Here is a 22641-nt window from a genome sequence, read left to right on the forward strand (position 1 = left end):
CCGCTGCCCCAATGGCGACCTCGCCCGCCGCTATGGCGTCACCGACAGGAACCCCGCCGGGGACTACTGGAAGAAGGTCCCGGGGAGCGTGACGTGTTTCACAGGCAGGTCCAGGCCCGGGCGGGCGTGCCGGATGGGGGGCCCTGGGCCGCCCGGGTCTCCTCACCTGAGGGGAAGGGCTTTGCCAGCGCCCGGGGTGGAGAGCATGCTAGGACGCCTGCCTTGAGCTGGGGCAGCGTGGGAGGGGGTGTCCGGGCCTCTGGACATGGCCTGGGCTCTGGCTCCTCCTGTGCCTGCTCCCCCAAGGGCGCCTAACGAGCGTGGCTGGCTCTTGCCCTGCAGTGACCGCGGCAGATGAGCTGTGGGCCGTGGGCCCCCCCGGCTACCTCCTCCAGCGGCTGACGAGGACCTACGGCCACTCGCGCCGCGCCCCCAGCGACCACGCCGCCCCCCCGCCCCCTGAGCAGCTGGAGGACGAGTGGGAGGTCATCTGACTGGGAAGGCGGGGCCGAGACGGGCATGGTGGACACGGGGCTCCGAGCGCTCCTGCTGGACACGCTTCGCCAGCTCCGGGCCAGACACGCCGATGAGCTGGGAGCCCCATGAGGTTCGTCACCTCAGCGTCTGCCTCCCTTGGCCCCCCGCAGCCGTGACCGGGGCATGCGGCCATGGCAGCGGCGCTCCCCACTCCCCAGGCGTCCCGCTGCATGCGTGGCCGTCGCCGTGCGGCCCTGCCCGCTGCAGATCACACCGGGCCTCCCTCGGCGGCGAGCCAGGACCCGGCCAGCCAGAGCCCGAGGCCAGTGTCCAGCCCCGACGTGCCCTGTGGGGGCTGCTCTGTCACAGGCCCCACCCCCACCTCTGAGATGCAGGTTCCAGCACATTCCATGCTCAGCTTTCCCCGGGAGCCCCAGGCGTGCCCGAGAAGCGCGGGGCTGGGTAGGGCTGTGCAGGGCGGAGGCGGACAGGGCACTGTCCCGCACACCTCCCCGCCCGCCCCTGGAGACACGCAGCCAAAGGGAAGGCCGGGGGCAGCTGGAATGTGGCCAAGCATACGCGCGTCCTGCCGGCAGGCCCAGGGCTGGGGCAGTCGGCCGCGCTAGCACACGGAGACGTGTCCAAGGGCTGTGTCCTGCCACGGGTGGCCATGGTCAAATCCAGAAGCATCGTCCAGGACGAATCTACTAATGATTGCCTTTTGTTTGTTGTATTACAGACCTGCATACGATACCTCATTTGAAATCAAATCTCGCGAATTTAGACATGTATTTTCTGAAACCAGCGGAAGGCCTTTCTTCCTTCCCGTGGTTTCTCCTGAGCCTCTCCTGTCCTTGGCTCCAGCTTCAGAGAGAGTGGCTGCCCCCCGTGTCCTCACGGTGGCAGGACTGGCTCCCACAGGCAGCTCGGCACCAGCAGCGGGTGTTTGGCACCAAGGCCAGACTGGAGCCTCCTGTGGCCAGGCCTGGGCTCCCTGGCGTCCGAGCTGCTGGCCTGGCAGCTGGCCCCGCCCTTCCAGAGGCAGCTCCAAGGCAGGCGCCTGCCTGCTGCCACCTTAGCCCAAGTTGGCCCAGGGCCCAGTTCCCCCGTGCAGTGTCCAGGAGCCCCCGGAACACACGTGAGGAGTGTCCTCTGATGGGCCCCGCTGGCCATGAATGCGGAGGCCCTCCAGGTCTAAATGAGGGCGAGCCGCTGGCGCCCAGCTCTCTCCTCACACTCCGACAGGAGCCCTCGCCCCAAGTGTGTCCTCCCTCCAAGTGCGTCACAGGCAGCGGCCCCCAGGCGGGGCTTCGGCTCACTTTCCTCCGGCTTCAGTTTTCAGTTGTGCTTTCAGCCAGGGCGTCGACTTTCCCCGCCTGGACTTTCCCCGCCTGTCTGGCATCGTTGCTGAGGGTCCCTGGTGGGCACTAGGGCGGGCGATTGCCAGCCCAGCCGCGGCCAGGAGAGGGCGGGCAGACGCAGTTTCCTGGCTCAGTCTCAGTGTGGGGCGGTTTCCGGCTAGCTGTTCTGGGCATGGTGGCTCCCAAGTGCCCCTGGGTGGGCCACTTCTCACGCAGGCCCGGCTGCCGGCCCCACACCAGGGCTCAGGACCTGCCTCACCCAGGCCTGGCCGCTGGCCCGTTGCAGAAACTCAGGACCGGGCATCTGTCTGCTCAGAAACCAAACCCGACTGGCAGAGACAGCCGGGGGAGCCAGCCGACGGGACGAGGCCCAGCGACGGCGTGAGGAACACCAGCACCAGCCGCGCCGAGGCGGGGTGGCCACGCCTAGTGGGCGTAAAAGCCTTGTGTGCGGGTGCGGCCTCTCAAGTTGTCAGAACCCCCAACCCCTGCCGTGTGTGCAGGGGTGGGGAGAGTGTCACCAGGTTTCCCGCACTCCAGGGCCCATGAGAGCCCCTTGCCCACTGGCCCCGGCCGCCGCTGCCACAGCCCGCGGGGCTCAGCTCGCCTGCCTGTGAAGGCTGCACCCGAGGGCCGGGCTCCCGGAGCTCCAGGCCCGAGTCCCCAGGGGAGACCTGCAGATGCACCGTGAGGCAGGGGGCGCCGCATAGTGTGGGCGAGGTGGGTGCTGGCCCGCCTTACGGAGAGGCGGGAGCGCTCGCCTGGGAAGTGAAGGGAAAAGCCATGGAGCAAGAGAAGTTTGATTTCTTCAGCGGGATGCATCAGGGGGAGACAGGCCACATGCGGACGGAGGCCAGAGGGCACCGCAGTGTCCCCGCAGGCCCAGGGGCTAGTCGGTCCCCAAGGCACGGCCCTTCTCGCCTTGGAGCCCAGCCTCCGCCTCTGCAGCGTCCAGAACAGCTGTGAGCGGGACCACAGACGGCCTGTGGCGAGGGCCCTTCCCTGGGCAGCTCGAGGCCGTGGGCGCGGGGGCCCCAGTGCGGGGCAGAGGAGACACAGTCACGGCCAGACTGGCCCCCGGGGCAAGTGCGCTCTGTGTCCTGACCTGTAAGCCATGTTCAATGTATAATTTATTCCAAAAATAAATAAAATTCACATTTGAAAAACAGTCCCGACAGTAACCGCGTGGCCACCACCAAGCGATGTCACCAGAGAACGCCAGGGCGTCCTCACGGCTCCCGCGCCCAAGCTGTGCCGTCCGGGGAAGCACCGCGCCTGGGAGTCAGACCCGCGCCTCGGGCCTGGTGAGCCCAACCACGGGACCGCAGCCGCCTCTGCACCTGGCCTGGCCTGGCGGGCAGGGGGACGTCCCCCGGGGCCTGCCCTTGGGCCTCACAGGAGCGTGCGTCCCGCCCGCCAGCAGATTCTTTTTTAAAGGGGGCTCTGGCTCGGCCCCTGGCCAGGCCACGGCTGCACCCCACGCACACTCATCCCGTCCGCCCCCACGGGTCTCGGCGATGCCTCATTTCAGCTTCCCTCACCGCCCTTCCCTGATCCCGGAAGCATCCTGCTCTTAACAGGACTTGGGGCACTTCAAGGAAGTGGGGGGCAGGCGGGGTCGTCAGCACAGGAGGCGAGGCCCAGGGAGGGAACGGCCACCCTCCCCCTGCTCCTAACTGCATGGGTGGACAGCACGGTGCCTTGGGGCAGGGACCAGCCTTCACCACCCTAAGGGTCCTGGGGTGCCAGTACCGGCGGTGGCCAGGTTTCCTTGGTAACTGGTAAAATGAAAAAGCAGCCACACGTCACCCAGAGAAAAGCGGGTCTTGCTCCAGGCAGAGGCTTCGGGGCCCTGGGACAGCCAGGAGCTGAGTGGGCTGCCTGCTGGGGACACCCGAGCTGGGCCTGGCTGGCTCACGGCTCCCTCGTCCTCATCACCAGGGCGATAAAGATGGCCCCGTGTCCCCTGCCTTCCCTGGAGGGCCCAGGGGACCTGATAGGCCGGTGCCGGGCTCCTCCCCGCCAGCAGCTGCCCCCAGATAGCCTGGGAGCTCCCCTTATCAGCCCGCACCACTGCCCCAGGTCCCTGCTCGCACCGCGGCCTGAGGGGCCGGGCCGGTGTCCCCCGTGGGTGCAGACTCTGGGCTGGCCATGGCCACCCGAGCCTCACCCTCACCCCACGGCCATGGGAGGACAGGCCAAGGCACTGCCCCCCCTCCCCAGGCAGTCCCAGGAGCACCACCTCGTCAGGGCAGGCAGGGTTCAGAGACGGCGCAGGCTCCTCGCAAGTAGGTGGGCACACTGCGCCCAGGCCAGGCGCTGCCAGCCAGGGCCCCCAGGCCAGACCCTCCTGCTGCCCGGGCCCCAGAGGCAAGGGGCAGGGTGGGCAGCAGGCAGTCCCGGGCAGACTGGTCACTCTGCTGGGCAAACCCTCAGCTCTGCCGGAGGCGGCACCCCAGCCCCGAGCCAGGGGTTGGGTCTCCGGGTCCTGTAGGGCTCCTTCCTCTCCCCGCCTGCTCCCCCGTCCCAAGGCGCCTCCGGGACAGACCCAGCTTTCCAGGCAGGGTCCCCATGTGCAGGGCCCCCCAGCCGCGGAACCTTCGGCAGAACCGGCTGGGGCAGGGCTTGGCGCACGGTGGACACCAGCGCCCGGGCGCGCAGAGGCCCTCCGCCCCCGCCCGGGGCGCCGCGGAGCCAGGGCTGGGGCCGCAGGCGCTGCAGCCGGGGCCAGGCCCGCCGCTGCTCCCCGGGGGCGGGCGGGGAGGGGGGCGCGGGGCCGGGCCGAGTGGGGCCCGAGGTGGCCGGCGCTGGCGGGGACGCGAGTTTGGAGTGGGGGGCGGGCGCGGCCCGCGGCGGCGGCCGCCCCTCCCGGCCCGGGCCGTTGGCGCGCGCCCCGCGGTCACTCCCGGGGGCGCCAGGCGCGCGCCCGGCGGCGGCACCAGAAGAGGCGGCGGCGGCCGGCGGCCACCGCTCCGTGTCGAGTCCGGGGCCGCGCCCCGAATCGGCGTCCCGGGCGGCGCCGGGCTAGCCCTGGCCGGAGAGGTCCAGCGGCTGCAGGAAGGGCGGCAGCGGCAGCTCGTCCAGGGCCTCGGGGAAGCGGCCGGGCGAGATGGCGGTGACCAGCACCTGCATGGCGCGCGCGAAGAGCGAGGGCGGCGCCAGGCCCGCCAGCCAGCGGAACGTGTCCTCGCCCAGCAGCCGCTGCCAGCGCGGCCGGTCGCCCAGCAGCTCGCGGCGGGCCGGGCCGGCGGCGCCCGCGGGCGTGTACAGCGCCAGCAGGTCCAGCAGCAGCAGGCGGCGCCGGCGCGGCTCCCCGGGCGCCCCGGCCGCCCCCGCGTCGCGGCCCAGCTGGCGCAGCAGCAGCTCGAGCGGCGTGAGGCCGCCCGCGTCGCGCAGGCCGGGCGAGGCGCCGTGGCCGAGCAGCAGGAACAGGCACTCGGGCCGCGCCAGCTCGCAGGCCGCGTGCAGCGCCGTGCCGCCGCCCTCCACGCGCGCGCAGCCGCGCCGGTCCAGCAGGCGCGCGCGCTCGTCGGCCGGGAAGTCGCGCAGCGCGCGCAGGATGCGCCGCAGGATGCCCACGCGGTTGTAGCGCACGGCGAGCGCCACGTGCGGCCCCGGCGCGGCGCAGCAGCGGAAGCCGGCGGCGGGCGCGGCCAGCGCGCGGCGCGGGAAGGTGGCCAGCAGGTAGTGCGCGTAGGCGCCGTGGTCGTGCACCAGCGCGTAGAGCAGCGCCTCGGCCGGCGAGTAGGCGGCGGCGCGGCCGCGCTCGTCCCAGTGGAAGGCCTCGCTGGCGCGCATGTCCTCGAGCAGCCACACGGGCAGCCGGTCGCGCACGGCCTGGTAGAAGGCGAAGGACGACTTGCGGCACTGCTTCTGCGCCCGCGCGCGCGCCGCGCCCGCGCCCTCAGGGCCGCCCTCCGCGCCCCCGGGCGGCCGCGCGTCCCAGGGCATGGCGGGGGCCACCTGCGGGCAGAGGAGGGCGCGGTCAGGGTCGGGGTCAGGGTCGGGGTCGGGGCCGCCCGCCGCCCCCCAGCCCCCCGCCGGCCACAGCCCGGATCGAGCCGCCCCTGGTCTCCCCTGAAGCTGCCCCTGGAGGCCCGGCCCTGCCCGGCCCGGCCCCACCCGCCCCAGCGACGCCCACCCTGCAGCCCGGGCCCGCGGCCAGAGCTCCTGCTCCCGCCCGCGCCGCCTGCACCCACCCGCGTGGAGAAAGGGCCGGGGCAAGGGTCCCCCCCGCGCCCCCTGACCTCCCTCCGGAGCCGACCGCCGCCCCTCCCGCGGGCACGCCGGGCACAGCGCCGGGCACAGCGCCGGGCACAGCGCCGGGCGCGCCCTACCCGGCTCCCGCCCTACCTGGCTCCTGCGCCGCGTCGCCGACTGGGGGCCGGGGTCACGCGCCGTCTCGGGGCCGCGGCGTCCTCATCTGCGGGGGGCGCGGGCGGCCGTGAGCGCGGCGGGGGCTCGGCACGTCCTCGCGGACCGCGGCCTCCCGGGAGGGCGGGGCCGCAGCCCGGGCACTGGCGCGCGGCTCCCCGCCGCCCTCCGGGGGCCGCCCGGGTCTCCCCCCCGGGGCGCGGGGACGGCGCTGGGGCCCCCGCCGCGGGGCGAGCTGGGCAGGGCCGAGTCCGGGCGGGGTCTCCCGCCTCCCCCGGGTCTCGCGGCGGACGCGTGGGGACCCCCAGCCCCGGGCCCCGCCCGCGCCCCCCGCGCTGCCCGCAGGGCTCAGCCGCCCGCCCCCGAGTGCCCCGGGCGCCGGGACGCGCCGGGCAGGGCCGGGCAGGGCCGGGCAGGGCCGGGCAGGGCCGGGCAGGGCCGGGCAGGGCGCGCGGACGCAAGCGGCGGCGGGCGGAGGGGGCCGCGCGCTGGGGGCGCCGCGCCGGGTGCGGACCCCGCGCCGGGCCTGGGCGCCGCAGGTGCGCGGGGCGCCGGGGGGCGCGGGCAGCGGGGGCCGGGCAGCGAGCCGGGGGGCCGCCCGGGGCGGGGGGGGCGCGGCGGGGCGGGGGGCGCGGGCGGCGAGGGGGCTCACCGTGGGGCGCGCCGGCGAGGGTCCCGGGGCGGGGGTCGCCGCCCGCCGCCGCCGCAGCGCGCTCTGAGCCCGGCGGGATCCGGGGCGGCGGGATCGGGGCGGCGGGATCCGGGGCGGGCGGGCGGCGGGGCGGGCGGCGGGCGGCGCAGTGCGGGCCGGGCCGGGCCGGGCCGGGCCGGGGAGGCCCGCGGGCCCGTGCGCCTCCGCCATTGGCCCGCGCCCCCGGCGCCCGCCGCCGCCCATTGGCCGCCGCGCTGCACCATTGTTGCGTCACGCGCCGGTGGGCGGGGCGCCCGGCGGGCCCCGCAGAAAAGTTGGGAGAAACTTGAGGGCGCCGCGGCGGGCGGGGCCCCGGAAGCGGTGGGGGCGGGGCCTGCGCGCCCCGCGCGCTCCCTGCCGGCGCCGCCCGCCCCCCGCCCCGCGTCGCGCGAGCCTCCGTGACCTTGGGGAGCGCCTGCTCCGGGGCTGCGGGGCGGCGGGGGCCTCGCGAGCCGCTGAGTGCAGTGACCCCAGGTCACCGGCCAGGAAATGGGGGTGCACAGCGAGGTGGTCTCCAAGTGAGGAGAGGCGCGGCCAGCACTCGGGGTCCCCGCTGGCCTGCGGACACTTGCGGGGCTTGGTTCTCTCTGCAGAGTACCCAGCTTTGGGGGTCCAGGGCTCAGGTCCCGCGAGACCCCCGGAGACCCCGCCAGTCCACCCCACAGCACTGCCGGCCACGCAGCGTGACCTCGCGGCCCGTTCTACCCCGGGGAGCCGCCCCCCAGAAGTACGGAAACTGGGCTCCTGGCCAGGGCTGGGCCAGCTGCCACCTGCCCCCCTCTGGCTCAGCTGTCAGGCCTCACCCCATCCCTGAGTGTCGTGGGGGCTGGCGAAGAGGATGGAGGTCCTGCGGTTGACAGTGGCCCTTGGGGCCCCAGGCCTGAGGGCCCCCTCTAGGGAGACCTGCGCCCTGACCCCATTCTGCTGCCCCCAAGGGTGGGGCCCCCTTCCGGGCCTCCATGGGTACAGGGCGCAGGGCAAGGACTTGGCTGGGAGCCTCGCCCGCCTGTGCCCTCCCTGCCTCCCCTCCCACTGACCCTCCTTGTGGGCGCTGCCAAGCACCCCCCAGGCTGGCTCTGCCCACGGCGAGGCTCTCCGTGGACATGGGTGCGGCTGGAAGGACCAGTGGGCGGGAAGGCCTTCCTGGCCCGGGCACAGCCAGGGCAAAGGTCTGGGGCGGCAGAGGTCGGGCAGGCGGGGCTCGCGGGGCCTGGGATGTGGGGCAAGGAGCGCGTCTGCTGGAGTCGGGGCGGTCGGGGCGGGCGCCGCGGGAGCCAGGGAGCCATTTCTTGCACGCAAGAGCCAGGCGCCAGCCTCCGCAGTGGCCACAGGCCTCCTCCTGAGGTCACTTTCAGCCACACCCTGGGCAGGTGCTGGCTCAGGGCAGTGAGCTGGCTGGGCAGGTCCCCCGGGGAGCAGGATGTGGAGGAGGAGGGGTGACTGCCTGCCTTGACACCCCACATTGGGATGGGATTTGACCTTTAACCCCATGATGCGCCTCCAGATCTGGCCCAAGATGGGCTCCCCTGATCCTGGGAGCGCGTGACTCACTAGGGCAGGTACCCATGTGCCCCCAAGGGGTGCAAGTGATGGGGGTGCAAAAGCAGAAGGTTTTGCAGGTGGGTGACGGGCTCCAGGCAGAGGCCCCCCCAGGCCGGCTTAGGCTTTCTCAGGCAGCCTCTGGCCTCTGCAGAGAACCTGCCCGGAGAGAGGGCCGCGGGCGGTGAGAGATGGCAGGAAAGCCCCAGTCCCTGCGGCGTGGCTTCTGCCCCCCTGGGGCTTGCCAGGCTCCTGGAAACATGGGCGGGCGGGGCACCTGTGACCTGCCCGTGGGGGGAGAAGCCGTGCTCGTGCCAGTCTCTCTGGGGAGAGTGTCCAGGCACAGCAGTGGAGGGTGGGCCGGGGCGGAGTGGCCTCTGGGCGACCGCGCGCTGGGCTCCTGGGAACCCCAGTATTCCAAGGGGAGGTGTGGTTGGCTGGAAGGAGGCCTCCAGCCCTCAGAGACTGACCAGGTAGGTCAGGTGCCCTTGACTAAGCGTCATGCGGGGCAGGGCCTGTTTGAAGATGGCGGGGGACACGCGCGGGCGGGGGAGACGGGCAGGGCAGGCAGGGGACACGGGCAGGCGGCTGGCCGTCGGGGGGGCGGGGAGGAAGGGCTTGCCACGGAGGGGGTTCCCACGGGGGTACAGGTGCCTGTGGACTTGCTGCTGGGCCAAAGCTCTGGGCCAGGCCTAGGAGCCCGACCTTGAGGAGGCCAGTGGCGAGGGGGCGCGCTCCACAGGACGGTCAGTACCTGGGGCTGACGCTGGCGAGGGCGCGGCTCAGGGTGGCCTCTGCTCGGCTCCTATTTTCAGGGTCATCTGCGGAGCATGAGCGGGGGGCGCCCTGGCGAGGCCTGCAGAGCTGACCCCGGCCCGCATCAGGTGGCCCCTGGCAGCCCTGGAGCTGCCGGTGCAGGGAGGCGGGTGCCAGACACTGAGCTCCAGTCAGCTCCCGGCCAGCAGCGGGACGGGCCGAGGTACAGCCCGTGGACGCGCCCGCCGGAACCTGGGCAGCGCGTCAGTGGCTCGTCTGGCCTCTGAAGGAAGGCGTGCGGGGTGAGGCTGGCCACGGCCCATGCTGGAGGCGGCCAGGCCGGCCAGGTGAGAGGGTGGTTACATCCCACCGCCTGCCCCGGCGTCCTCCCCCAGGGCTGGGCCGACCCTCCCGGCCAGCCGTCTCCCAGGCCCAGCTTGAAGAGCGTGCGGACACCCACGACAGGGCGAGCCCTGAGGACAGCGGCAGCCTGGGAGCCGCAGGTCCCGCACCCCGGGAAGGAGCGTCAGGGCGAAGAGGCCCCCCCAGCGTGGGGATGAACCTGCCACTCAGGAGCCTCAGCTTCCCGGGGGGCCATGGGGGACAGCTCTGGCTTCCCCACCCGAGGGCAGAAGAGGGAGAGGCGCCCTCTGTGTGGGCAGGGCCGCCCCCTCACAGCACGGAGGAGCGGGGAGGACACCTCTGGGGCCTGGCCGCGCGGGGTGTCCCCACTGCCCGGCGGCGACCTCTTTTGATATATCTTGTCCCAGATTTGGGCCCGCGCCTGCCTCCTTCCAGGGGTGCGGCTCAGGCTGTAGGTTCTGTTGGCCTAATTCTTCGTGGCTTCAGGAGAGAATCCAGCCTTCGCGCCCCGTTCCCTGCCTGCCGCCCCCGGGGCTGCCGTGGCTGGAGTGCGGGTCCAGCCGCCCGGGAAGCAGGTGAACCGAAGGTCACTCAGCGGGGCGGGAGGGCCAGGGAACCCCGCGGCACAGGGCCAGGGCCTGCTCTCCTCCCCAGCAGGCAGGGGGCACCCCAAGAGCGCCCGGGAGCGGGCTCCCGAGGGAATGACTGTCACCCCGTTACAGGTCAGGAGGCTTGCTGCAGAGGGGGAGCCTGCCGCCGCCTCCGGCCCATTTCTTGGGACTGCGGGCGGCCGGAGCCCCTGACTCCCCGGCTGGGGACTCGGGGGAAGCCCCCCCCCCAAGACCAGGATCCCGCGGCGCTTCCGAGCAGCTTCACTCACTGACCTGGCCAGTCCAGGCCTCGGGGTCTGAGCGCCTGGGGCGAGCGGCAGGGAGGCCGCCGGGGGGAGAGGCGCCCCCTCGCCCAGCCCAGACCCGGCCCCCGGCGCCCACTCCCAGGCGCCCCGGCCCTGGCCTGAAACCCCGGGGCCGCCTCCAGGGCGCCGCCTTCGGGAATTCTGGCCGTCAGCCCCGGGCTGCGCCCCGACGGGCCCTCGACGCCCCCCCGAAGTCTGGCGGGGGGTTCCGGGAGGACCCGGCGAGGGGGATGAGCCGCCCCCGCGGGGGCGGGGGGTGCCTCGGGGCCGCGCGGGGCGGGCCGTCCCTGCGGGGGGTGGCAGGCGCCCCTAAAGCTGGTGACTGCGCGCAGGGGTCGCCTGGCCGGGCGGGGGGCGCGGGCGGGGAGGGGCCGCACCCCGCGCCCGCCGGCCGACCGGGTCTCTGGCCTCTCTCGGCGGGGTGAGCCGCGCGGCCCCGCCTCAGCGTGCGCGGCCCCGAGCGCGGGCCGGCGCTGCCCCCTGGCGGGCCGGCGGGGGACGGCGGGCGCCTGGGGCCCGGACCTCGGCCGGGCGCCCCCGCCCCGCGCGCCGCTCGCCCGGCGGCCTCCGCGGGCCCCGCCTCCGGCTCCGGCCCGGCCGCGAACGCGCCGTCCCCCGCCGCTTCCGGGGCGCGGCCCCGCCCCTCGTGGGCGCGGCCTGGGCCTGCCGCGGTCCCGACAGCCAGTTAGCTTGCCCTCCCGTGGTGGGCGGGGCTTCGCGCCCCAAAGACCAATCAGTCGTTGCCCTTTCCTTGTGGGCGGGGATCTGGCCTGCAGCTGCCCCTGCCGGCCAATCAGTCGCTAAGCGCTTCCTTGTGGGCGGAGCCCCGGCCTGTGCTGCCCTGACAGCCAATCAGCAGTTCGCTCTATCCTCGTGGGCAGGACCCGGGCTGGCCCCGCCCCGCGGCGGGGGCCCTCGTGGCGGCTGCACCGCAAGGGCGTCCGCCCCTGCAGCAGCCGCGGCCCTGCTTCACCAGCCGCCCCCGAGGACGGTGCAGCCCGCGAGCTGCAGGCCCATCGCCCGTGGCTGTCGCGCGGTCACTGTCCCCGGGGCTCAGCCGGGGTCACCGGAGGACCTTGGCCCTCCCGCCCGCGGCTAGTCAGCGCCGGCCCAGAGGCAGCTGGCCCCTTGCTAGTAGTTCCCGGTGCGCAGGGCAAGTCCAGCTCCACTGCTGTCCCTCCAGGTGCTGTGTCCCTCCAGGTGCTGTGTCCCCTGAGGTGCTGTGTCCCTCCAGGTGCTGTGTCCCCCCAGGTGCTGTGTCCCTCCAGGTGCTGTGTCCCTCCAGGTGCTGTGTCCCCTGAGGTGCTGTGTCCCTCCAGGTGCTGTGTCCCCCCAGGTGCTGTGTCCCTCCAGGTGCTGTGTCCCCCCAGGTGCTGTGTCCCTCCAGGTGCTGTGTCCCTCCAGGTGCTGTGTCCCCTGAGGTGCTGTGTCCCTCCAGGTGCTGTGTCCCTCCAGGTGCTGTGTCCCTCCAGGTGCTGTGTCCCCCCAGGTGCTGTGTCCCTCCAGGTGCTGTGTCCCCCGAGGTGCTGTGTCCTTCCAGGTGCTGTGTCCCTCCAGGTGCTGTGTCCCCCCAGGTGCTGTGTCCCTCCAGGTGCTGTGTCCCTCCAGGTGCTGTGTCCCTCCAGGTGCTGTGTCACGGGGCCAGGGCGAGCGGCCGAGCCCGCAGCAGGCGGGACCTCCCAGGGCAGACACTGGGAAGCAAGGTCCTCGGTGCCTGGATGCTCCAGCAGCGGGGATGGAATGGCAGCGGGCCGGAGACCTGCGGGGTCTGGAGTAAGCAGGAACAGCTCCCGCGGAGCCCGGCTGGAGGGCCCAGCAGCTCTGTTCTCCCTGCTCCTCCTCGGGGCCCTGCGGAGGCTGGAGGATAACCAACCACTGTGCAGTGGTGCAAATGGGGGAAATGGCTGCTTGGAGGCAGGTGCTCTGTGGGCAGGGGAAGCAGGGTGATGTGTGTGATGGGGCGTGGGGGTTGGGTTGCTCTAGATGAGGTGGCCTGGGAGGGCTTCTTGGAGGAGAAGGCTTTTAGGCTGACAGGAGCAAGACTCAGATGGCCAGCCAACGGGAAGCCCAGTCCAGGCAGAGGGACCAGCTGAGGCACAGGCCCCGAGACCGGAAGGGCCTGGCGCAGTTGGGGATGAGAGAGAGCCAGAGTGGAGGGAGGGGCAGGGTCAGCTGTGTTGGGCCTCGCAGGCCTGGAGATTGAGGTCGGTTGTCTCTCCACATGCAGTGCAGGGCCACTCCGGAGCACCGTGACCGAGGCCAGCAGGGTCCGGCAGAGCAGCTGCCTCCCGCCAGGCCCCTCAGGGCCCCTCGGAGAGCAGAACGCAAGCCTCGCTGCCCTTCTGGAGTGTGATCTGGTGTGGGAATTTAAGACAAAACACGCCGCTGACAGGACTCGTGGGCTAGAGAAGGGGCCGGGGTGGGGTGCTGGGAGGGAGAAGGGGCGAGGCGACACTCTCAGGAAAAGAAGGTAATTCAAGGGTGGGGCTGGGAGACGACGTTTTTGACCTGGAGTTAGGCAAAGAGGCCTTAGTGGTTTTTTGCTTTCTTTTTTGTATAAAAGAAAAAAATTGATAAATTGAGCTTGGCCAAAATTATTAACATTTGCTCTTTACAAGATACCAACTGATCAAAGGAGAAGCTAAGCCTCAGACTATGGGAGAATGTTTGCAAATCATTATTTCTGGAATATGTCAAGAATTCTTAGAACTAAATGACACACACCACTTTTTTTTTATACTTTTTTTTTAAGATTTATTTATTTATGTATTTATACAAGAACTGGGGTACAGGCCAGAAGCGCGGGAGGGTGAGAGGATTCACTGGAGACAGAGTGGGGAGCAGAACAGGCAGACTGACGAAATACACTGCTGAGGGGAGCAGTGGGCGCGGCGGGAGAGGTCTGCCGCGCTATGTGGGATTCTCCTTGGCCGGCGGGGATTGAACCTGAGCTGCAGAGGCTGCGGACAGCTTCACAGTCTGGTGCTCAACTGCCTGCACCACCTGGGAGGCCCCACGCACCACCATTTTTAAAAAGGGGCAAGAGGCCCTCCCAGGTGGGCAGGGGCCAGCCTCAGTGCTACCACGCTATCACAGCCGCTGCGGCCTGAGAGTGAGTTCCAGCCAGGGAGCTACCCACATGGCGCGGCAGACCTCTCCCGTCTCCCCGCTGCTCCCCTCAGCAGTGCGTTTCAGTGGATCCACCTGTTCCCCTCCTCACTCTGTCTCTGGGGAATCCTCTCACTCACACACGCACACGCACGCATAAATAAATAATTTTTTTTAAATAAAGGAAAATGCTGGGGATCCTTAGAGCCCCCCTCACCCCCCATCCCTCAGAGCCTACCAGGTTGCAGCGCTAAACCCTGGGGGCCTAGTCAGTGCAGTGGGGTCCCCAAAGTCAGGAACCTCTGCTGAGCTGCTCCCCAGGGCCCTGGGACCTGGCTACAGAAAGCAGCCCGGGAGGGCAGGAGGCCTGTGCAGAGCGGTGAGTGCTGCAAACCGCAAGAAGTTCAACCCCCAAGTTCAAATCCTCCCAAACGGGAATTAGTCCTTCCAACAAGGAGCTCCAGGCCCGGGGGACCCTCGGGGCGCAGGTGAGGTGGCGATTATGGCGGGCAATTAGGGGCTCGGCTCCTGGGGTGGGGGTGCTGCTGGGGTGAGGGTGCCCTGCGAGGGCAGCAGCCCCACCCTCCCTGCGGGGGTCACGCGGGACCCCAGGCCTCACTGACCTGCTCTGGACCCAAAGGTAAGGGGGGCGCACACGCCCTGGCGCGGGGTCCTCGGTCCCAGGCGGGGCCGCAGGGTGGCGAGGTCGGGAAAAGCACAGGGTCACGGCCAGGGAGCAGGAGCGGTGTGGGGAGCAAATGGGGTTCGCACTACACCTCCGCCCCGGCATGAGGCTCCAGGTGCCTCCCGAGGAGCAGGGGGGCTGCCCAGGCCGGCACTGCTCCCCCAACACGCCTGCCTGAGGTTGCACCAAGCTTGGGGGGCAGAGGCCGGGACCCCTCGGGCCAGCCCTCCCGCCCCTGCGGCCCCGCCCCGCCCCGCCCCGCCAGCGCCCCCAGGCCAGCCGCGGGTGACACCGGGATGCTGGCCCGGGGAGCCCCGCCATGGGCCAAGGGCAGAGCCAACCAGACGTCGCCCCGGAAACTGGCGCCCCAGGACCTGGAGGTGCACGTGGGCAGCGGCTGGAGCTGGGCGGATGGGGTGTGGGGGTGCCGGAGTCACCCCAAGACAGCCACGGAGCGGCTTCCAAGACCAGGCATACCGGGGCCTTTGGGGCAGTGGGGGGAATGGGGTGACAGCAAATGCCCTAATTGCTGGGTCGCAACAGCGCCCCCCATTCAAGGGGCCGAATGCGACCCCCCCGCGGGCTGCCTCCCCCAGCAGAGGGCCTTGGCGGCTGCAGGGCCCTCAAGGAAGGACAAGGGGGACTTCCGCGCCTCCCCCCCAACCCCCCCCCTCCGGCTCCCCGCAGAGGGAGCGAAGCTGCGGGGCTGGCGTGTCCGGCTGGCGTGTCCTCCGCGGCCTCTCCAGGCCCAGAGCAGCCCCGCCGCCCGCTAGCCAGGCCCAGAGAGGCGGCCCCGCAGCCCCGTGTGCGCCTCTGGGCCTGACCCCCGAGTCCAGCGGCCCAGCACTGCCCGGCAGTGTCTCGAGAGGGGCCTCCGCTTCCCTCACCTGTCCCGTGGGGTGGGCAGGGCCAGGGAGGGCCCTGAGTCCCTGGAGCCGGGGAGGGCAGTGGTGATGCCTGCTTGTGGGTCCCCACCCGGCAGACACCCCGGCAGGGGCGCAGCAGGGGTGCGGGAGAACACTGCGGGGGGCCTGGGGGGAGACAAGCAGGTGCGCCTGGTGCGCCCCGCCCCTTCTTTTCTCCTGGGGCGTCTCTACTCTACGAAGGGGTTCTGCTGCTTTTGAGCTTGCAGGTAAGATTTCCTGTGAAAAGGGGTTAAGTTACTGGAAAACATTTGGGGCCCCTGAATCCCCTGGAGGTGTGGCATCGGGAACCCCAGAGCCTGCTCTTCTCCACAAACTGGTTCTTCTGGTCAGGCCTCCTCAGAGGAAGCGCAGAGTTGGGATGAGAGGAGCAGACCCACCAAGGTGACACACCCCCCCATCCCCGGCCCTGCCCACCCCACGGGACAGGTGAGGGAAGCAGAGGCCCCAAAAGTTTAGTTTGTCTCCAGACTCCGGATGTCTGGAGGCGGCAGGCGTGGCAGTGCCGGGAACCTGGGCGCCTGCCGTGGCTTTCGTTTCCAAGATCACCTCCTGGGCCACGACAGCTGTTGAAGGTCCTGCCCCTGCGTCTGCATTACGGCCAGCAGGGGGGAGCAGGGGGCGCCGGGGTGGGGTGCCGGGCCCTTCATGGGCCCATTTACGTCCAGGCCAAAGGGAAGGGAGGCTGAGGGAGCGGCCGAGGCCCCCGCAGCGGATATTTCTGTCCCTTTGGGCCCTGGGTATGCAGCGGGGAAGCGGAGCCTGCAGGACGTTCGGCAGCTCCTCCGCAACGAGAAGCCCCTGGGCCAGTCCCTTGCCCTCTCCGTGAGGGGCCGGGGGACCGTCTGCAAGGCCACTCCCTGCCCTGAGGTCTCCTGACCGCCCCCCGCTCCCGGGCCCAGGTAGGCTGGGCAGGGCCGGGCCTCTCCCGTCCGCGGGCTGCCTGGCCCACGGCTCACAGGTTAGCGGTTTTCCCCTGCAAGTGGATTGCCACGGCCCGGCAGCCCCACGGCCGGAACCCTCACCAACTAGGAGGAGCGCCCTGAAGACGAGCCCGGGCACGGGATGGCAGGACGGACGGCAGGGCTAGGGTAGCCCGGGTCCTCCCGAGGGCACCGAGGGCGCAGACTGGAGCGCGGAGCGTCCCTCGAAGTGGCCGGAGAGAGGGCTAAGGCTGCGCGGCTGCCTCGGCGGAGGCCGGGTGGGCCGGGAGGGGTGCCGATGGCGCCGGGGCACAGGGCCCCCTTCCTCCCAAGCCCCCTCTGCCTCGCTTGCTTCCTCGCCATCCCTTGTATTACCTGGGTTAAAAGTAAGCCAAGAAGTACACCAGGCGCGGGCGAGCCGTGACGGTCCTGCGGCGTGGCAGGAGCTGGGCTGCGGAACGGGGAGCGGGCGCCGGTGCCGTGAACCCGGCCTGGGCTCCTGGGCCCCCGCGGCCGTCCCCAGGGGCAGGGAGGCGGGCTGGCAGGAGGGACCCGGAAACTGTGCAGGGTCTGCCACGGGGTCGGGGAGGTGTGTGCATGCCAAGGGGACGCCTGGCCCTCTGGCCCCACCCCGGAGGCGCCCGCGGTCAGGCAGCAGGGGGGCCGTCCTGGGCCCTGGGCTCCCCGACCCTTTCTCCCGCCTGCGGCAGCCGGGAACACAGACGGAGAGGGCGGGAGGCCGGAAGGCTGTGCTGGTTCCACACGAGCTCTGCTGCTTAATGCGCAGGACGCGTGACCCGCGGGGCAAAGCGGGGTCTGGGTCTAGACGCCCCGGCTCAGATCCCAGGCCCGATCCACCTGCTGTGTGACTTGGGACAGGTTTCCCGCCCGCCACTCCCTCCTCGTCTGCAGTCGGTCACGACGGCAGGTGAGATGCTCCACCTCAGCGCTGGGCACAGCCAAGGGCCCGGACATGCTCCCCCGGCCTGGGCATGGGCACGATGGCCGGTGGCCACGGGGACACTGAGCATCCTCATGGCGCCTCCCAGCCTGGCCCTGACCCACCACGGGCTCGCAGACAAGCCCGGGGCATCGCCCGCTCCCGGCCAGGCCGAGACTGGATCTAAAGGTGATGTGAGCCTCCTGTGGCGCGTCCACCTGCGCCGGGCTCCTGGGCAGCCCCCCGGCAGACTCGGGACGGCGCCCTGGCCAAGGGCTGCTGGGCCCCGGCTGCTGTGCAGAGGCGCACACACCTCGGGGCTGGGCGGGCACCAGCGTCAGAGATGCTCCCCTTGGGAGAACAGCAGCCCAACACTGCCCGCTGCGCCCCCGACCAAGGGGCCTCTGTGGCCTCAGCGGCCCCAGGCCCAGGCCAGCCTGCTCCCCTGTCCCCACCGCGGACAACTCCCTCCCTCGGGCAGGAGAGGAAGCGGGAGCAGAGCCCTCCTCCCTGGGGCAAGACCCAGAGACCCTCTGCAGATGTTGGGGGGCGGGCGGCGGGCAGCGGGCAATGTCTCCACCTCGTCTTGTCAGGGCCCCGGGAACTCCAAAGAGGGGGTCAGTGCCCACACCAGCCGGCTCCACACAGGCCCTGCCGCTTCCAGACTTAGGGCATCGCCGCGGAGCTGGCTTCGGCGGCGGGTGGGGCACCCTGGCGAGGCTGGGCTTTGCCTTGTGGACTTGGGCGTGTCTGTCCACGCAGACTTTCCTGCTTTCCACCAAGCTGGCTGGCCCCCCTCGGCCACCCCCTTGGCTCCCCGAGGGCCTGTCCTCAGGGGCGCCCATCAGCGGGGGAGCCGGTCGGGAACTGGCGGTCAGGCACGCCCTGGCTGACGCAATGCCAAGAAAGAGGAAGTCAGTGCTGAGGAAGTGCCAGGAGAGATGCCCGGGCGGGCAGGCAGGAGGGGGCGCCCTGGCCCGCAGAGGGTGGGGGGGAGCCCCCCGCGCCTCTCCCCCTCCAGCGTCCAGGAAGCTGGCGGCAGCCGGGCGGGCGAGGGCGTGGCGGGGAGCCTGCCGAGTGGGGCGAGAGGGCGCCTCCGGGTCCTCCCAGCCGCGGTGCTGCCGCAGCCTCCACTCCTATGGAGAAAGCCCAGCGGGACTCGGACCCCAGCTCCCGCCAACGGGCCCGCGCGCCTCCCGCCCAGCGCCCAAGACCCCGCGCCCACAGTGGACCCGGACCTTGGGGGTCAGCTGCTGGGCTCTGGCCTCAGGCGGCAGGACAGGGGGTGGGGCAGGCCGCTCCCGGCTGGCACTTCCCAAGGGGTGTCTGATCCCCCTCACACCCTGGAGGTGGGGGGTTCCGTTCCAGGGTGGACGCCGACACCCCAGAGACGCAGGAGATGCTCTGGTCCCCCAGAGTCCCGTGGGCCCTAAACTGCCGGTCCCGGTGGAGCCCTTCCAGGGGCCTGGCTGGCCAGGTCTGGCCCCAGCCATAATTTGGGGCTCACTGAGGCCCTGTAGGGGACCCGAGATTCAATTAGGATATCCCTTAAGGCACCCGCTGGGGCAGGAAGGCCACAGGGCAGGTTTCTGACCCAAGCACAAGGGGTAAAGGCGCGTCCTGGAGCCCTTGGTGGCGTCTTCAGGCTTTTATTGACTTTACCAGGTTCACAGCAGGCAGGGGTTCCGGGGGGCCGGGAGGCAGCCCCCCGAGTCTCCCCTCTCTCTGGGCTCTCGTGGCCTGGCTTCTCTGCTGGTGCTCTTCCGGCCTCGCGCTGGGCCTCCTTCTGGTGGGCTCTTCCGTTCTGCTGGCGTCCCCCCGACGCCACCCCTATCAGCCCAGTCTCAGCCTGGGTGCACCCACTTAGGCACGCCTGCACCCCACTCCAGGTGCCCTCCAGCGCGCGTGCAGGCCGCAGAGCCGCTGTCACGCCTCATGGCGGGGGGGCAGGAAAGCAACGTCATTTACTTTACCCTAGAGCCCCAGCCAGGGGAGCTCCTTGGCGGGGTGACCTCACCGAACCACCGCAGGAGCCCCCCAGGGGAGGTCACCGGGCAGCAGGATCACCAGGATGGAGACCTGGAGGCTTTCCGGGGAGCCCGGAGAAGGGCTCCACGCCGGGCCTTGCTCCCGGGCAGTTGGACGAGCAGCTCCTGCGCTTCGGGCAGGACCCCGGAGATCCCACGCGTCCCCGACACCCAAGCTCCGGACTCATGTTCTTGGGCCAGGACCCCCTGTTTCGGGCTGTGGAGCCTGGGTCCCAGGAACTGGGTTTCAGATCCCAGTTTCAAGTGTCTACGGGCCACAGGAGGGTCGGCCCCTCACCCCGGAGGAGGCGCCAGTAGTGGGGTCAAGGGGGCGACCTCCAAACTCCTGGGCCACCTCCAAAGCGCAGATGCCTGCCTTGCTCCAGCAGGGGGCACTCAGGAGCTCCCCCTTTCAGGGAAGTGGAGACTGAGGCCCAGGCCTTTGGAGAGGGTCAGGGACCGGGTCCAGGGCGCCTCTGGGCAGGGGCCAGGGAGTGGGGTGACCATCCACGACCCAAGCCAGCGCCTCCCTCCCACGTCAGTGGGGGCCTGGCTCGCGCTTGGAGGCCACTGCCTTTCAGGCCGACGTGCGCTCTCCGGGCTGGAGGGGACAGGCCCTACCTAGGGAGCTTGGGCCGCGTGCTCCCGCCCCCAGAGCGGGCTGCGAACTGGCCATCTCCCCAGAGCTGGGCCCGGCTGGCTCTGCCAGGAACGCCCATGGGGGGGCGCACGCAGGCCAGGCCAGGCCAGGCCCCACCCCCACCGCCAAGCTTCCCAGCTTCCGGCTGGTCTTCCTGGGAGAAACTGGCAGAGGGAGAGTGGGGTGACCCCTGGCCCCTGAGGACCACGAGGGGCTGTGCCTCAGCAGGGTACCCCTCCCCCAGCCCCCACCCTCTTTTTCGCCCTGAGGGGGTGGGACACAGCCAGGCCCAAGCTGGCTGGGTGGAGGGGAGCTGGCAGGGGACCCGGCAAGGGGCCGGGCTGGGAAAGAGACCAGGGCCCCTCTCCGTGCTGCTCCCCTCGCCCCACCCCTCCACGCCTGCATCTCCGGGCTGCTCTGGGGAGTCCGGTGGGAGGGAGCAGGCTGGAGCGCAGGGCCCGGACACATCCGCGCTGAGGCCTGCGTGTCCCCAGCCCGCGCAGGTGGCCGGCAGGCTGACGGGGTCTGGGCGGCGGCAGGCTCCGTGTGCGGGGCAGGGTGTGGACAGGGGGTTTCCACAGGGGGTCGCGCTCCGCGGCACACCCCGGGGTTCAGGATATCCTTCCTGCCCAAACGCGGCCCTCCAGCGCCTGGCCCGGCATCTTCAGGGCAGAGCAAGAGAGGCCGCGCCCCAGCCTGAGCGGCAACTTGGACAGCGCCCAGCCCACCTTAGCCTCTCCGACTGGCGCCGCCCGGGGGGTGACGCAGGTGAGGGACCTGCTCATGCCGCAGCCAGCCAGCCTCAGGTCCCAGCGCTGCTGCTGCTGCTGCTGCTACGACTTGGGGGCATCTGTCTGCCTCTGGCCGGCTCTGCCCCTCCCTTGGGAGGCCGCCCCCAGCCTGCGCTGCGGCCCCACTCCTTCCCCAGGCTGCAGGAAGAAGAGGGTTTCCCCAGAGCCCGCCCTGCCCCGGGCTTCTCCCAGCGCCTCCTCTTCTCACCCCCCCCCAGCTGTGGCAGCAGGGCAGGGCCCGGGTGGGGGCAGGGGCGCCTCCCTGCTGTGGGCCGGACTGGGCTCTCCAGGCTCTCTGGCCCTCCGTCTGTCAGGGAGCGGCCAGGAGGATGGGCTGGGACCCGGAGGGAAGGCTGGAGCAACAAGGGCGGGGCCCACTGCAGCCCCCGGGAGGCGCTGGGCTGGGGGTGGGGGAGATCTGGGAGGCTGATGGGATGTGGCACCTGGGGGCTTGAAGGGGGGGTTCCCTGCATTTGGGCGTCTGGAGGCCTTGGAGCCCTGGAGCTGAAAACACCTGCAGCTGCAGGTCATTTTACAACAATCTGGCAGGAACATCCCCCCATGCCTGCGCCTGGCCCCCTGCGGGCCCTCTGCGGGCCTGCCCGCCCTCCAGCCCACCCTCACCCTCCAGGCCCCCTGCAGGCCTACCCACCCTCCAGGCCCCGGGCCGGCCCACCCTCCAGGCCGGGGCAGTGGCCCTCGGGAGCCCCCCGCACCCCCCCAGCGTCTGGGGGCCCCAGGGGGCCGCAGCCCGTGGAGTGGGCCGGTGGAGAGCGTCAGAAACTGCTCCCGACTGCGGTGTGGATGGTGTGGACGGGTGGACGGCGCGGACGGGTGGACGGTGTGGACAGGTGGACGAGCCCCTCGCCGGCCGGCGCGGGCCCTCTGCTTCCGGCCGCACCACGGGGCGGGGGAGGGGGGCGCACAGGGTCCCCCAGGGGCTCCCGGGAGAGGCGGGCCCGGCCCCGTGTGGCGTGGGGGGCCTCCGAGGCCACCGCCCCTCGCTTCGCCCCCTCCCTACACGGGCGGCGGCTCCGGTGCCCACTCGGGGCGGCTCAGGCGCCGAGCCGGGGCTGGCACCCCTGGCGCCGCGTCCCCGACGGGCTGCGAGCACGGGGCGCCTCCCGGGGCCGCCCCCCGGAACCTCCCGGCCGGCAGGGACCGGGCCTATCCCGGCCCACAGCCCAGGCCCGGAGCCGGCGCCTCGAGGGGCGAGCCCGGGCCTGGCACCAGCCCTGCGGGCCCCGAGGCGGGGCTCTTGGGGCGGGGCGGGGTCAGAGCTGGCGCCGCGGGAAACCCGAGGCGGGGGGGGGGGGGGGGGGGGGGGCCGAGTCCCGCGGGGACCGGGGAAGCGGGCGCGGCGGCCACACGAGGCCCAGGCGCCGCGGGGGGGCCGGGGGTCATCTCGGGCGGCCCGACTCTGGAAGGGGGGGCGGGCTGGGGGCGCGGGGGTGGGGGGGCAGGCCCGCCCCGGGCCGCGCCGGCGTCCGGATGTGGCTCCCAGCCCCGCCCCACGGAGCCGGCGCCCCGCGGGGCCCCTGGAGGCCGTGCCCCCTCCGCGCCCCCTCCGCAACACCCCCCCCCCGCGCCCCCGGCCCCCCCCAACGCCCGGTCCAACCCGTTCGCCTGGCGCCCCGCTGGCTGCCTCGCCCCACACCCCGCCACCCGGAGCCGCCCCTCAGGGCGCCCTGCCCCGCCGCCGTCACACGGCCAGGCCCCGCCTCCAGGGAGCCCCCCCCCCCCCCCCCCGTGTTCCCGCACCCCTGGAGGTGCCCGTGAAGCCTGCACCTGGGCGGGGTGCGCGGCAAGAGGCCGGCCTCCCACCACCCCAACAAATGCGGATGTTTGGTTTCTCCTCGAAACCCGCTTCCCAGCATCCGCCTGCCCTGGCCCTGGCTGAGGCCTGTGCTTCGGGCCTCCTGTCCCTCTTGACCAGCCTCAAAAGCTCCAGGAAACATGGCAGCCCCCCATCTCACCACTCGCTCAGCCCCCGGACCCCCGCCCTGGGGCTGGCCTCCCCCTCCCTCTCTGCTCCCCTGGTCTCTGCAGTTGCCGGGCCAAGCCGCTCCCCTGCCCACGGCCATCCTCGCGCCCCAGAGTGTCCACAGCGTTTTCCCTCCTTTAAGG

General features: G+C 71.8%; 1 protein-coding gene across 1 annotated transcript; it reads right to left on the reverse strand.

The window, feature by feature from the left end:
- Positions 1-4862: 4862 nt before the first annotated feature.
- On the reverse strand, positions 4863-5789 carry ANKRD9 (ankyrin repeat domain 9; the record flags this gene model as incomplete). Its single annotated transcript, XM_084239872.1, has 1 exon — positions 4863-5789. The coding sequence occupies one exon, from the start codon at positions 5787-5789 to the stop codon at positions 4863-4865; it is 927 nt and encodes a 308-aa protein (XP_084095998.1).
- Positions 5790-22641: the final 16852 nt, after the last annotated feature.

This window comes from Talpa europaea (assembly GCF_964194135.1).
Source record: "Talpa europaea genome assembly, chromosome: 8".
Taxonomy (NCBI): Eukaryota; Metazoa; Chordata; class Mammalia; order Eulipotyphla; family Talpidae; genus Talpa; species Talpa europaea.